We start from the raw sequence: 11,411 nt of genomic DNA, 5'->3' as shown, positions 1-11,411 counted from the left end.
AAGCATACTCCTAAATCGAGTGTTAAGGCTTACAAAAAACCCAATAATTACAACCCAACAAACTAGGTGAGCGATTTATACAACTTTACAAACTTGTTATAACAAACTAATCGAAACACTTGAGCTCCTTTAGCTACGACCACTTGATCAACCTGTTTAGACAAACTTGACTGCTCACCATTAAGGACAAATTCCAAAATAGATCGTCGCAGGGCCACCATAAGAAAAAGACATGGCCGCAAACACAAATATCACAATAAAACAACACACACGCCAGCAAAAGCTGAGTAATCACCACGTCACAGAATACAGAGTATAACAAAATAATCAACATTACTAGCTCAATTAAACAATGTAGTTCAAAACTACATTACACATTGTACTCTGGAAGTAACCTTTGTCAACTCAACCTCGAATAATAATATGAACTTTTACTCAATTAACTCATCTATCCCATAAGTGTGTCACGCTCTTTGTTTTATACCTAGCTTTGGACATGAGTAATTCGAATAACAAACCAACAAGTATAAAAACTTGAATACTCTGAATAACCAGAAAACATCTTGAACCAGACCACATACGGGTCAATTCTCACTGTAGGGAAACATAGAAAAATAAATAATAAAGATTGTACCTCATTCTTAACTCATGATCATTATATCATTACCAACATGCCAAGGACTAAGGTCTATAAAGTTGAGCCTCAAACCAAGAACAAAATAATCATCTCAACCTTTTGATCTCATACATCGATCAAATAATTATTCGCAAACTAATTTATAATAACTCAACAATGGCACATGTTCCCAAATAATATAACAAGATCAACTCAATTCAAAAACCTGTTAACTCTTAAGGAAATAGTACTAGCACCCAAAAATAATTAACTCACAACTCAAAAATAATACTCTGTATTAGTAACCCTAAACCTCAAAATATATCAATACTCCCTATAGCAACAACATTAAAACCATAGAAATAATCAATCATAAACAATAAAAGTATACGATACTCATATCCAATCAAATCATATAATATCAATATTCAATCATATACATATACTTTTTTAACACATAAAAACGAAATATATTACTTAATTAGAGTTTTACAATTAAAAAGACCCAACCTCATTCCGCACGACAAAATGTGAGGTTGGTAAATAGCTGAAGCCATAAGACCATATACAAGAGTAAAAATTAATGGTCTTACTACTAAACACACTGTGCCCCTTCGAAAAGCAATAAAAACAAAGTTGAAGACAACAACTAAACTAGAGAATACATACACCAGCAACAGATTACTCCTCGTCAGAGTCTTCATCAGCATTCAGAGCAGCTACAGCAGCAAGCTCTGTATTGTAAATAGGCAGGACAGACTCAGGACAGGTAAGATACAATCGATGTCCAACACTCATACTCATTCCAATTTGAGCTAATTCATGAGCAACAGCATTGTGAGTTCTCTTCACATGAAGGATTTCAAAGGTGTCAAAATATTTGATATCCTCCTCAATATCCTTCACCACAGCAGCCAATTCGTGATGGAGAGTACTACTTGCGGAATTGAGCATGACACTGAGAGAAAGCGCATCCACTTCTAATTCCACATCCTTCACCTCCAGCCGTTTAACCATAGCAATACCTTCTCTGACTGCTAGCAATTCGGTTGCAAAGGCTGTGATTGCATTGTACTTGCTCGAAAAACCCATTATCCAAGACCCATCATCCCTTCGCACGACTTACTTGATAGATCACACAAATTACAATTATAAAATTTACACATATAATAATACAATTCTAATAATTTAATAATAGTACAATTAATAAACAAATTATAACCAAACAATTCTAATAATTTAATACAATCACATTATAATCAAGCAACTCCAAAATATCGATAGTGTGATTACATATAATAAATAATACAATCAAATTATAAACAAACCATCTAAAGATTGATAGTGTGATTAGTGATTACCTTTCGAGAGTAATAACCCACGCACTCAATTAAGAGTACTCCGATCTCACAAAATCCACGGACAAAATTATATCAAAAGTTGGCTTATGGAATGCAAAATTCATCACATACATTGGAAGAAGGTTAGATAACAATAAAGGGTTGACTTTGGTTTTAGAAAATCCAATTGATGATTTGCTTCACAAAACATCAAGAAAGCTCACGAAAGTTTTTTTTTGTTTTTATTATTTTTTTTTTTTTGAAAATTGGATTAGCAACATAGGATAAAACTGGAGTACATAGAGGCAAAGATGATAACTATTAGGGTATAAATAATATTTATAGTTTGGTAAACAAAGAGTCCTTTTAGATAATAATAGGGTTTATAACTTTCCAAACTCTAAAATAAAATATATAAGATTAGGAAAGTTAATTAATAAAAATAACTATTTTTTTTATACAATATAATATATAAAATTATAAAATATTTGGGTATTACAAAAATCCTTAAATGAGTCCATGCCTAAAAAATTTAAACTAAATTCAAATTAAAGTGTGAATTTGGATATCTATATCAACCCATTCAAGAACCAAAGACCGACATCAGGCTCGAATTAGTGCGCCGAGATGGAACACTCCCACCCGATCTAGCATTGGGCCCGGTCAGCCTTCACGCCAACTGAGAGCTTGCTTTTGCTTGGAATCGGGCTCCTCTTGCTTTGGGCCCAAAAGTCTCTCTACCAACTACTTGGTTCATTCTAGTAAAATTGGATCCACTTTTTTTTCAACTTTTAAACACTTTTTTTTTCCAGCTCACAATTAAGAACACTAAACTTCTTTTTCTACACCCAACTTGATATTTAACTCTCTCACCTCACTTACTAATAGCTCCTCAAGCCAAGCTTGGGATTAGACCTGGCAATCATTACCCAGACCCGATGACCCGACCCGAATGACCCGACCCATGATCCGAAATCGACCCGAAACCAGTGACCCGAAATTGACCCAAAACCCGAATTAACCCGACCCGACCCGAAGTGAAACTGACCCGACCTTGACCCGAAACCCGAAATGACCCAACCCGAAACGACCCGACCCGAGATGACCCGACCCAAAGTTGACCCGAAACCCGAAACGACCCGACCCAAAGTTGACCCGAGACCCGAAGTTGACCTGACTCGAAAATGACCCGACCTTTAACTTCTTTTAGTAAATAATTATATAAGTTATAAAAAGTTTAAATTAGGAAATTATACATTAAAATAGACCCAACAACATCTTACATGACTACATTGACTTTCATATAATAGCTAAAAAAGATGGTCAAAGTGAGATGTATGAATAGTGCAAAATGTCAAATCGTTAAGAGTAATTTGGAACGGAGGGAGTATAAAAATAATTTAAAGAAATTATTACAACAATGACAATGATAATAAGAGTACGTATTAAAACTAAGATCAATAAGAGAGTGAGGTATAACTCAATTAGTTAGAGCATCCCTCTTAGTTTCAGGAGATCTTGAAAGTGATTATCAGTCTAAAGTTCTAAATACACACACAAAAAAAAAGGTTAATAATAGTCAAACAATTACTATAATCCATGAAAAAATAGCCTTAATAAATATAGTGAGTTTTTCATCAATAAATAAATAAATATATATATATATATATATATATATATATATATATACAGAGTTGAATTTAACCCAATGAATCACCCGAATATGACTCAACTAGAAGTTGACCTGACTCGAAGTTGACCCGGAAATTGGATCCGAAAATTGACCTGACCCAAACTGACCCGACCCAAACTTGACCCGACCTGAACTCGACCCGAAGTGTTGACCCGATACCCGACCCAACCCGAAATCAACCCGAAACCTAAAATGACCCGACCCGACCCGAACTTGACCCGATAATCTTTTGACCCGAACTTGACCCGACCCGAAATGACCCGACCCATACCCGACCCAAATGACCCATTTGCCAGATCTACTTGGGACTAGTAAACAATGGGGCAAATTAGACTTGTAATACGACTGAAAACAATGAAAAGGGTGCAAGCAACTACATGGGTAGCAAGAAGGGAACAAAGTATCTAAAATCATGTGAAGGCTACCTAAAAGAACAAATATTTCCGTTCTCCTCGATGTGTATATATGTGAACCATACAACATTACTAATAGTTGCAAACTAATACTCAAATTCAATGATATACAAGAAGGAACTAACAAACAACCTAACCAACTCAACTAGCACTAGTAGAAAAACAATCTTACAAGTAAATCTAATTTGAAAGAAGCTTATTAGTCTATTACAAAGATTCATTTCTAATGATCCTGCTGAATATTCAAAATAAACGGTCCTAAAAACACAATTTTAAAAAATGAAACACTCTCATTGTAAAACAAAATTTGTGGGTAATTTGAAGAAAATAAGATGTTAAAGTATAATAAGAAAAAAAATGGTATAAAATGCATTGTTGCAAGCCTTACTTCTCTTAAAACACAAATGCAGACATGCTCCAAGTTCCTAAGATAGACAAAAACAGCAACTGAAACCAGAAAATATAGAGGAAATAGTGAAATTTCTGCTACAACTAAGCATGTCATTACCTTCTTTGAGGGCTTTAAACTAAACCAATTTGATGTAGGCGGTGACTGTTAAGGAGATCCTTTAGCATTAGCAATAAAATAATTAGTAATAACTTAGATGAAGCCTATTTACAACTTATGCCAAATGAGCAGTCCTAACCATTTAATTTAGGCTCAACATATGTCGTCGTGGTCTTCTTCTTTTTCTAATAACAGAACAAATACATTAGCTATATATTGATAATAGATAGATTTAAATCAGTTAAAATTCCAAGAGAAAATACTCACAACAAGTAACACATCCAGCCCTTCCATTATAGGGAGTTGAATGTCCTCCATAGCTAAAAATCACCGTTAATAAAATATAGTAAATTAATTATGTAATAGATAGGAATAAAGTATGACAACAAGAGCATACAAATTTGCAGTCTATCAGGCATATATAGCTAAAATAGAAGTATGAATTGTCCTACTCAAAATGCTTTCTTTTAGTGCAAGAGCAATGGATTACAAAATAAAAAAATTAAAAAAATCCAACTGCAAGAAACATGCCTAAAAATCACTACCATTAATGACTTGTCAACAGGACAATTCGTATCATTAATAACTGCACATTTTTTCACGCTTCCAATTCCCTTGAACCCTTTTCAAGGGCAGCTGCCTCAGTCAGGTCTGGAAGTCTAGAACTCTGGATCATGAGTTTGAAGATGGTTTCTTAGGCATAAGGGGAAGACAAAAGAATTCAGGATACTATTGTAGAACATGTAGATTGGTTCTATACATTTAAGGTTCAGATCCCTATAATCCCTTTTTCTATACACTATATATCCAATATGCCTGATATACTAGAGTGATGCAGAGAAGATACTTGACAAGCAGAATAAACCACATTAACCGCCATTGGTTACTAGCAAGCATACCCCCATGAAGGTTAAATTATCTATAACTCCTTTGTAAATTAAAGCATAATCCCACATCTCCAAAAGGAAGCCCAAAATCAATATGTCAAGAGTCAAAGTGTTGTTATTCTTACTTAAGAATCCTTCATTATGCAGATTTCTTAGTATGTTCTATCATTATTAGATTTCATGGTATAGTCTGAATGAAGTTTTGTAGATCCTAAAAGCTACCTGCACTAATCCACTAATAACCCACTTTAAAAATCCAACACTAGGTAAAACCCCCAATTCCCCAAACCACCTTTATCAATAAATTAAAGCCTTAGTAAAGTGAAATTCTGATAGAAATGCAGAACAACAACAATAATCAATGTTAAGAACGTACAAGCTAACACAATCAGCTTTGTCCAAGACATAACTCATAGTCAAGAATGCAAGTTACATTATCATTCATTTCATACAAGTAGAGATAAATGTACCAGCGAAATATAAGTCATTTCCACTACATCAATACATTGAAAAAGATACTATTGCCTCGCAAATCGCGATTGCGAACTCAAGGCATAAAAGTAAAACAAAAGCTCATAAAAGTGAATAAGATTTTATTTAAAGTAATTATCCAAAAGTAAATTATTATCCAACCACCCAATGCATATCCCTGATGATAATCAAATTCACCATTGAATTATCCCCTGGAAAAAAATAGAAATGCATTGAACTTTTCAAAAACTCAAAAATAATATGTCATTGCACAAAGAATAGCAACAGATCATAAAATTGCACCAAAACAACACGAAATTATTGATCTAATTATAAATTAAAGAGAAAACACAAATTAATCACAAATACCGAAATAAAACATTGTAAAAACTCTAGTTTTCGCAATCGAAATCACATAATATCAAAAAATCGAATTAAACCAAATTCAAAAAAAATAATCGAAATTAAATTAAATTAAATTGTTCATAAATAACCAACAACAAAGATCCAAGAACATAATCAATGAATCAAATATGCGATAAATAGGGAAAAAAATAGCGAAAATCCTAATTTCAAATTCAAAATAATCGAGAATTAAATATGTAGTAACTAATTAAATAAAAAACAAAAAACAAAAACAAAATAAAATAACTTGTTCAAAATAACAGGTGATGACAAAGATCGAAGAAAAAGATTCAAGAATTTGATATGGGAAGAACAATGAAAAATCGCATCAGGGAGAATTTGAAGGAAGAAAGAGAAAGAGTGAAGAAGAGAGAGAAAGGGAAAAAGGAAACTGATGAGTTTTTGGGTAGTCATTCAAAAAACCGAATTTCTTATTTTACCCTTAATGAGGCGGGTGAGATCTCGCCCGTTAGATGAAGTGTAATCAGCAGTGAAGATGAGTTCCTAGTTCCTATTATTCACCTTGGTTCTCACATGATCTCATTTCTATATACATATATTATTCACCTTGGTTCTTACATGATCTCATTTATATTATAATACACACACACACTTTTTACTATAAAAAAGGAGATTACTCTTATCCAAATCTCCACTCACCACTTATTTCTTATCTCCTTCTACCTTCCTTCTTAACCGGAAAAACAAAGTAAAATCATCATTAATTCGGCCACCATGATCCAAAATAGCCAAGAAGATCAACCTATGTTCACCTTCAAAAAAGACATGAGGATGATATGGGTGTACTTCATGTACATTGGTCTTCCTAAAAGCCGCATTAATTTACCTACTAATTAACAAGTGAAGCTCGAAATTAGTTCGGTGGAGCAAAGCAAAAATGTATGTGGTGTCAGACACACTTCAATTATAATATATTTCTTTATTATTTAAATAATTATTTTATCTCGTTTTCATTAAATAAAGCTTTTTATGTGAAACTTAATTAAAATCTATTAAATTAATAGTCACAAACTTAATTTAAATCTCTTTTTCCTATACACCAATATATGTTACTGTAGACACCCAATTGTGTCTCCCCAAATCCAAACACAGTGACGAATACCTTTCGCGTTATTTGATTATCGAACGAAGTGAAAGTGTGAAAAGTTTAGTGATGAGGATGTTTTTATTAAAATATTTCTCTTTCTGTTTTCTAAAAATATTTCTTTTCTTACTCCTATTTTTGAGAAATAGCCAATATAATTTGATTTGGTCCATAATAAAGGTTCAATAATAGTGTAGTTGGATTGGGCTCGAAAAGAGCTTTCCAATGATATATTATAGGCCCAATTCCGATGACTTATGAGGAAGTTATGGATTAAGTTAAATTAGGCCTAGTGATTTTTAAAGGTGGCCCGATGATTTAGAGGAGGGCCTATTAATTATATTTTAAAGATGTTTTATTTAGAATAAAATATATTAAATCTGATTTCGAAAACTACTTGGACTCTTTATTACTTGCAACCGGTGTTAAAGGTAATTACGCGTGGAAAAGCGCGTTGATTTTTGGACCAGCACAAGACGACAGAGTCGTCGCTAGGCGCTGACCTTCGTCGCCTGGTGTCGAGCTTGTCGTCTAGCGCTGGCTCCTATCGTTTGCGACGGGAGGTATTTTATTCCGAATATGATTTTCTTCGATCCCGTGCTGTTTTTCTTATAAATAGGGGTCGTGTCTCCCTGTTTTCAAATCATCTACATCTACAATCTTCTCTCTCTCTCTAAAAGCTAGAAGCTTTCCTTCTCTCTCTATTTTTTTTTCTAAACCTTCCCTCTCTAAAAAAACCTCATTCATTAGTTCTAGACACACCTAGCCAAGTTCGAAGTTGCCTTCGCCCTATACGTGAAAGGTTTGATATTTTTGAGGGTTTGGTCCCTAATCTCTATTTCAATTATTTAATTGTTTGTTTTATATTTTCCTTGAAGTTACTAACGTGTATTTTGTTATTAGAAAGAGGTACGAGGCATCGAAGTAAGTACTTTAATTGTTTTATTATTATAGAAATCATGCTTAGATTATTATTTTGCTTCCTAGTATCATGTTAGGATGTTTTATTGCTTCCTAGTATCATGTTTAGGGTTAATTAATATTTCTAATATCATGTATGATTAATGTGATGCTTCCTATTCTTTTCTTATATTATGTTGGTATCATGTTAGGGCTAAAGCTTTGATTTTTAATGTTTAGTGACATGCTAGGGTTTGTTATTAATCTTGTTAGTATCTTGCTTAGGATCTTGCTATTATATTTTAACATGATTATTTTAATTATGATTGTTGTTTCGGTTATGATTATGATTTTTATCATGTTGCTTGTTGTATATTTATTGTTATGGCTTGATCACGCCTTTTATGCATGTTTAAAGGGAATTTGTACTTGTAATCACGCTTAATAAGATAATTAATAATCTTGTTTAGGCTAATATGATTATAACTTAAGTGATCGCCAATAATAGTTTTGTTTGTGCATTAATATTCAACCAGCATAGATTAAATAGGTTTAAGGTTAACTTATTGATTACATGTTAGTCAGAAAGCGCACATGAATACGAGAAAATAAAGTAGAGGCATATTTTTAGGGCAAGTTCAATCTCTTTTAGGTTGGATTTGTAACTTCATCCCCAAACTTCCAGTCATGGTTCCAGATCTATTGGAGTTAACGATCTCCTGGATCGTTAAGGGGTGTAACCTTCACCATATGAACGGTTTACAAGTTCCTAAAACTTGTTGGCGACTCTTTTACTCTAGCTTCCTTCCCTTTGGACGCCCCCATGCTTAAGTGTATGATCATAGTGGGGCTCAAGTGTGGGATGAATTGAAATATTCCCTACAATTTTTTGGCGACTCCACTGGGGAGGATTTTTATTTTAATTCCTGAAATTTATTTTGGCAATAATTTAGAATGAGTGGATGAGACTCGAAAAGTTGTAATTATTTCATGTGCGTAATTTTGATTGACATTATTGGCATAAGCATAAAAAGGTTCTCATTGGAAAGACCATTCGTAATGAGTAAAAATCATAGGATTTTTACACGTAGGAATCTAGGGAAATATCTTTCACAACTAGAATAAAAAAACCGGAAAATTCAAGAACATAAAGCTGCTGCATGTAGGAATTAGCGCTGAGAAAACAACGTCAGCGCCAAATGATGGCGCTGTCCCCAGGCGACAAGGTTGTCGTCTGGCGACGGTGCCAGCGTCTGGCGACGACGCTATTTTCTCGCGCCAAATTCTCCCATTACCGAGCCAGAAATCTACCTTCTTGTTTCGACTAGTTTTCTAGTACTGTTTGCTCGATTTTACTTCTTGATTGATTTTTTCCCTATTTTCTGAAACCCATATGTGTTCTACATATGGACATAATCCTCTGGGAATTCATGCTCCATCTAGTAATCGAACGCTCCTGGCAACGAAGTGTACATCCGAGAATGTTGAATTCACCAAACCATGGAAGCGAGTTTAACTCGCGGGGTCCCATCAACACGCGCCAACCCTTCCAAAGGTAAGGCTTCCGCACGGTGCATCTGGACTCATAATCATGGACCCTCTTTACTAACCCATATCTCGAACTTTAGAGAACTAGAGCCATGGTTAAGTTGCAAACTCATTGCATCATATCGTGACTATATGACTAGTTGTGCATTATTTGTGGTGTATACTCTATGTGTTTTTCCTAACCGTTTGTTTGATTTGTGTATGAGTTAAATAAATAAAAATAATGACTAAAAGGTTTTTTTCTAATTTAATTTTTTAATTAATTAATAAATGATTAAAGTTTACTTAATTAATCAAACTGGACTTAGTACGACTTTTAGGCTAATCCCTTTAGAGCAAAATACTGGAAACAGTTTCAGGTCGATGTTCCATAAAGGCGCAAAAATTTGGGCTGTGGCTCCATACGATAGTATCCGGCGCCAGGCGAAGATCTCGTCGTCTGGCGTTGGCTGCCATTGTCTGGTGACAGTACTGTTGTTTGACGACAGCCTGTAAATTTGCTCGAGTCTTCATGATGTGTCAGTTTAATCAATTTGCTAATACAGTTTAATCAATCTATTAATGGTATTAATTAAATTTAGTCCTTAATCTAGTCTAGGCACATAGTCCCATGGTCTCACAAAAAGAGTTAAAGTATGTCACTCACATTCACCATTAAAGCACACGTAATATGTCACATCTTGACCATATCTAGAGAGTCTTCTATGTGTGTCTTTTCGTCATTTTTTTACGGGGGTAAGTAGGATACTAATCCTCCATTAAAACCATATTTGAACCCTTATTTGGTCTCCAAAAATGTACCCATTTTTTGTTTTTTTTTTGTTTCTAAAATCAATAAAGTCAAAGCCAAATTCGAGTCAAGTAATTAAAATAAATAAATGGTTTAATTTACAGTGCTTGGTCAAGAAAGGAAGGGCGGCTAGTCAAAGACAACACTTTCGTTCAGATACTCCTTTTTTACAAACCCATTACTCGGAAAAGGAAAGCTAAGAAGATCATGGTCTCTCAAGAAGAATTTAATGAACTTAAGAAGGATGTAGCAAACCTAACTCACTTAATGAAGAGCATAGCTCTTCAAGTTAATGATCCTATAAGGCAACAACAAATGGAGCTCATGCAAGAAAGCTTGAGCAAGATATTCAATGATTACAAGTTCCAAGGCATTAGCTCACAAGGGGTTTTGGTGCACAAGGAACTTCTTCCGCAAAAGTTCAGTGCCACTGAATGACATCCCTAAGTTCAAGGCAACAGACAATCCGTACTTACATTTAAGAGAATTTGAAACAATAATGAATATTAAAGGGATAGATAAGAAAATTTTCCATACATTGTTTCTTTATCACTAGAAACGGTATGTCAAAATGATTCTTTTCCCTTGACAAAGAGAAAACCTCTACTTAGGACGCTATTGTGAATGCTTTTATCGATAGATACAAGTGCAATATTTAAGTTGAAACTGATCATAGGGAACTTGAGATACTCAAACAAAAAGAGAATGAAGGGTTTACTTCTTTCTTTAATATGT

General features: G+C 34.0%; 1 protein-coding gene across 2 annotated transcripts; it reads right to left on the bottom strand.

The window, feature by feature from the left end:
* Positions 1-1,057: 1,057 nt before the first annotated feature.
* On the bottom strand, positions 1,058-2,973 carry LOC110712685. 2 transcript variants are annotated; one of them, XM_021891149.1, is made up of 2 exons: positions 1,978-2,973; positions 1,058-1,741 (listed from the first exon to the last, which is right to left on the bottom strand). In XM_021891149.1, exon 2 carries the CDS (start codon positions 1,706-1,708, stop codon positions 1,298-1,300), a length of 411 nt encoding a protein of 136 aa, XP_021746841.1. In that variant the 5' UTR covers positions 1,709-1,741; positions 1,978-2,973; the 3' UTR covers positions 1,058-1,297. The 2 variants fall into 2 exon arrangements, with proteins under 2 accessions (XP_021746841.1, XP_021746842.1); XM_021891150.1 differs by having other exon boundaries at positions 1,058-1,737.
* Between the last annotated feature and the right edge of the window lie 8,438 nt (positions 2,974-11,411).

This window comes from Chenopodium quinoa, unplaced genomic scaffold (assembly GCF_001683475.1).
Source record: "Chenopodium quinoa cultivar QQ74 unplaced genomic scaffold, ASM168347v1, whole genome shotgun sequence".
NCBI classification, from domain to species: domain Eukaryota; kingdom Viridiplantae; phylum Streptophyta; class Magnoliopsida; order Caryophyllales; family Amaranthaceae; genus Chenopodium; species Chenopodium quinoa.
Note: the sequence above shows the minus strand (reverse complement) of the source record. Positions and strands in the feature narration are given on the sequence as shown.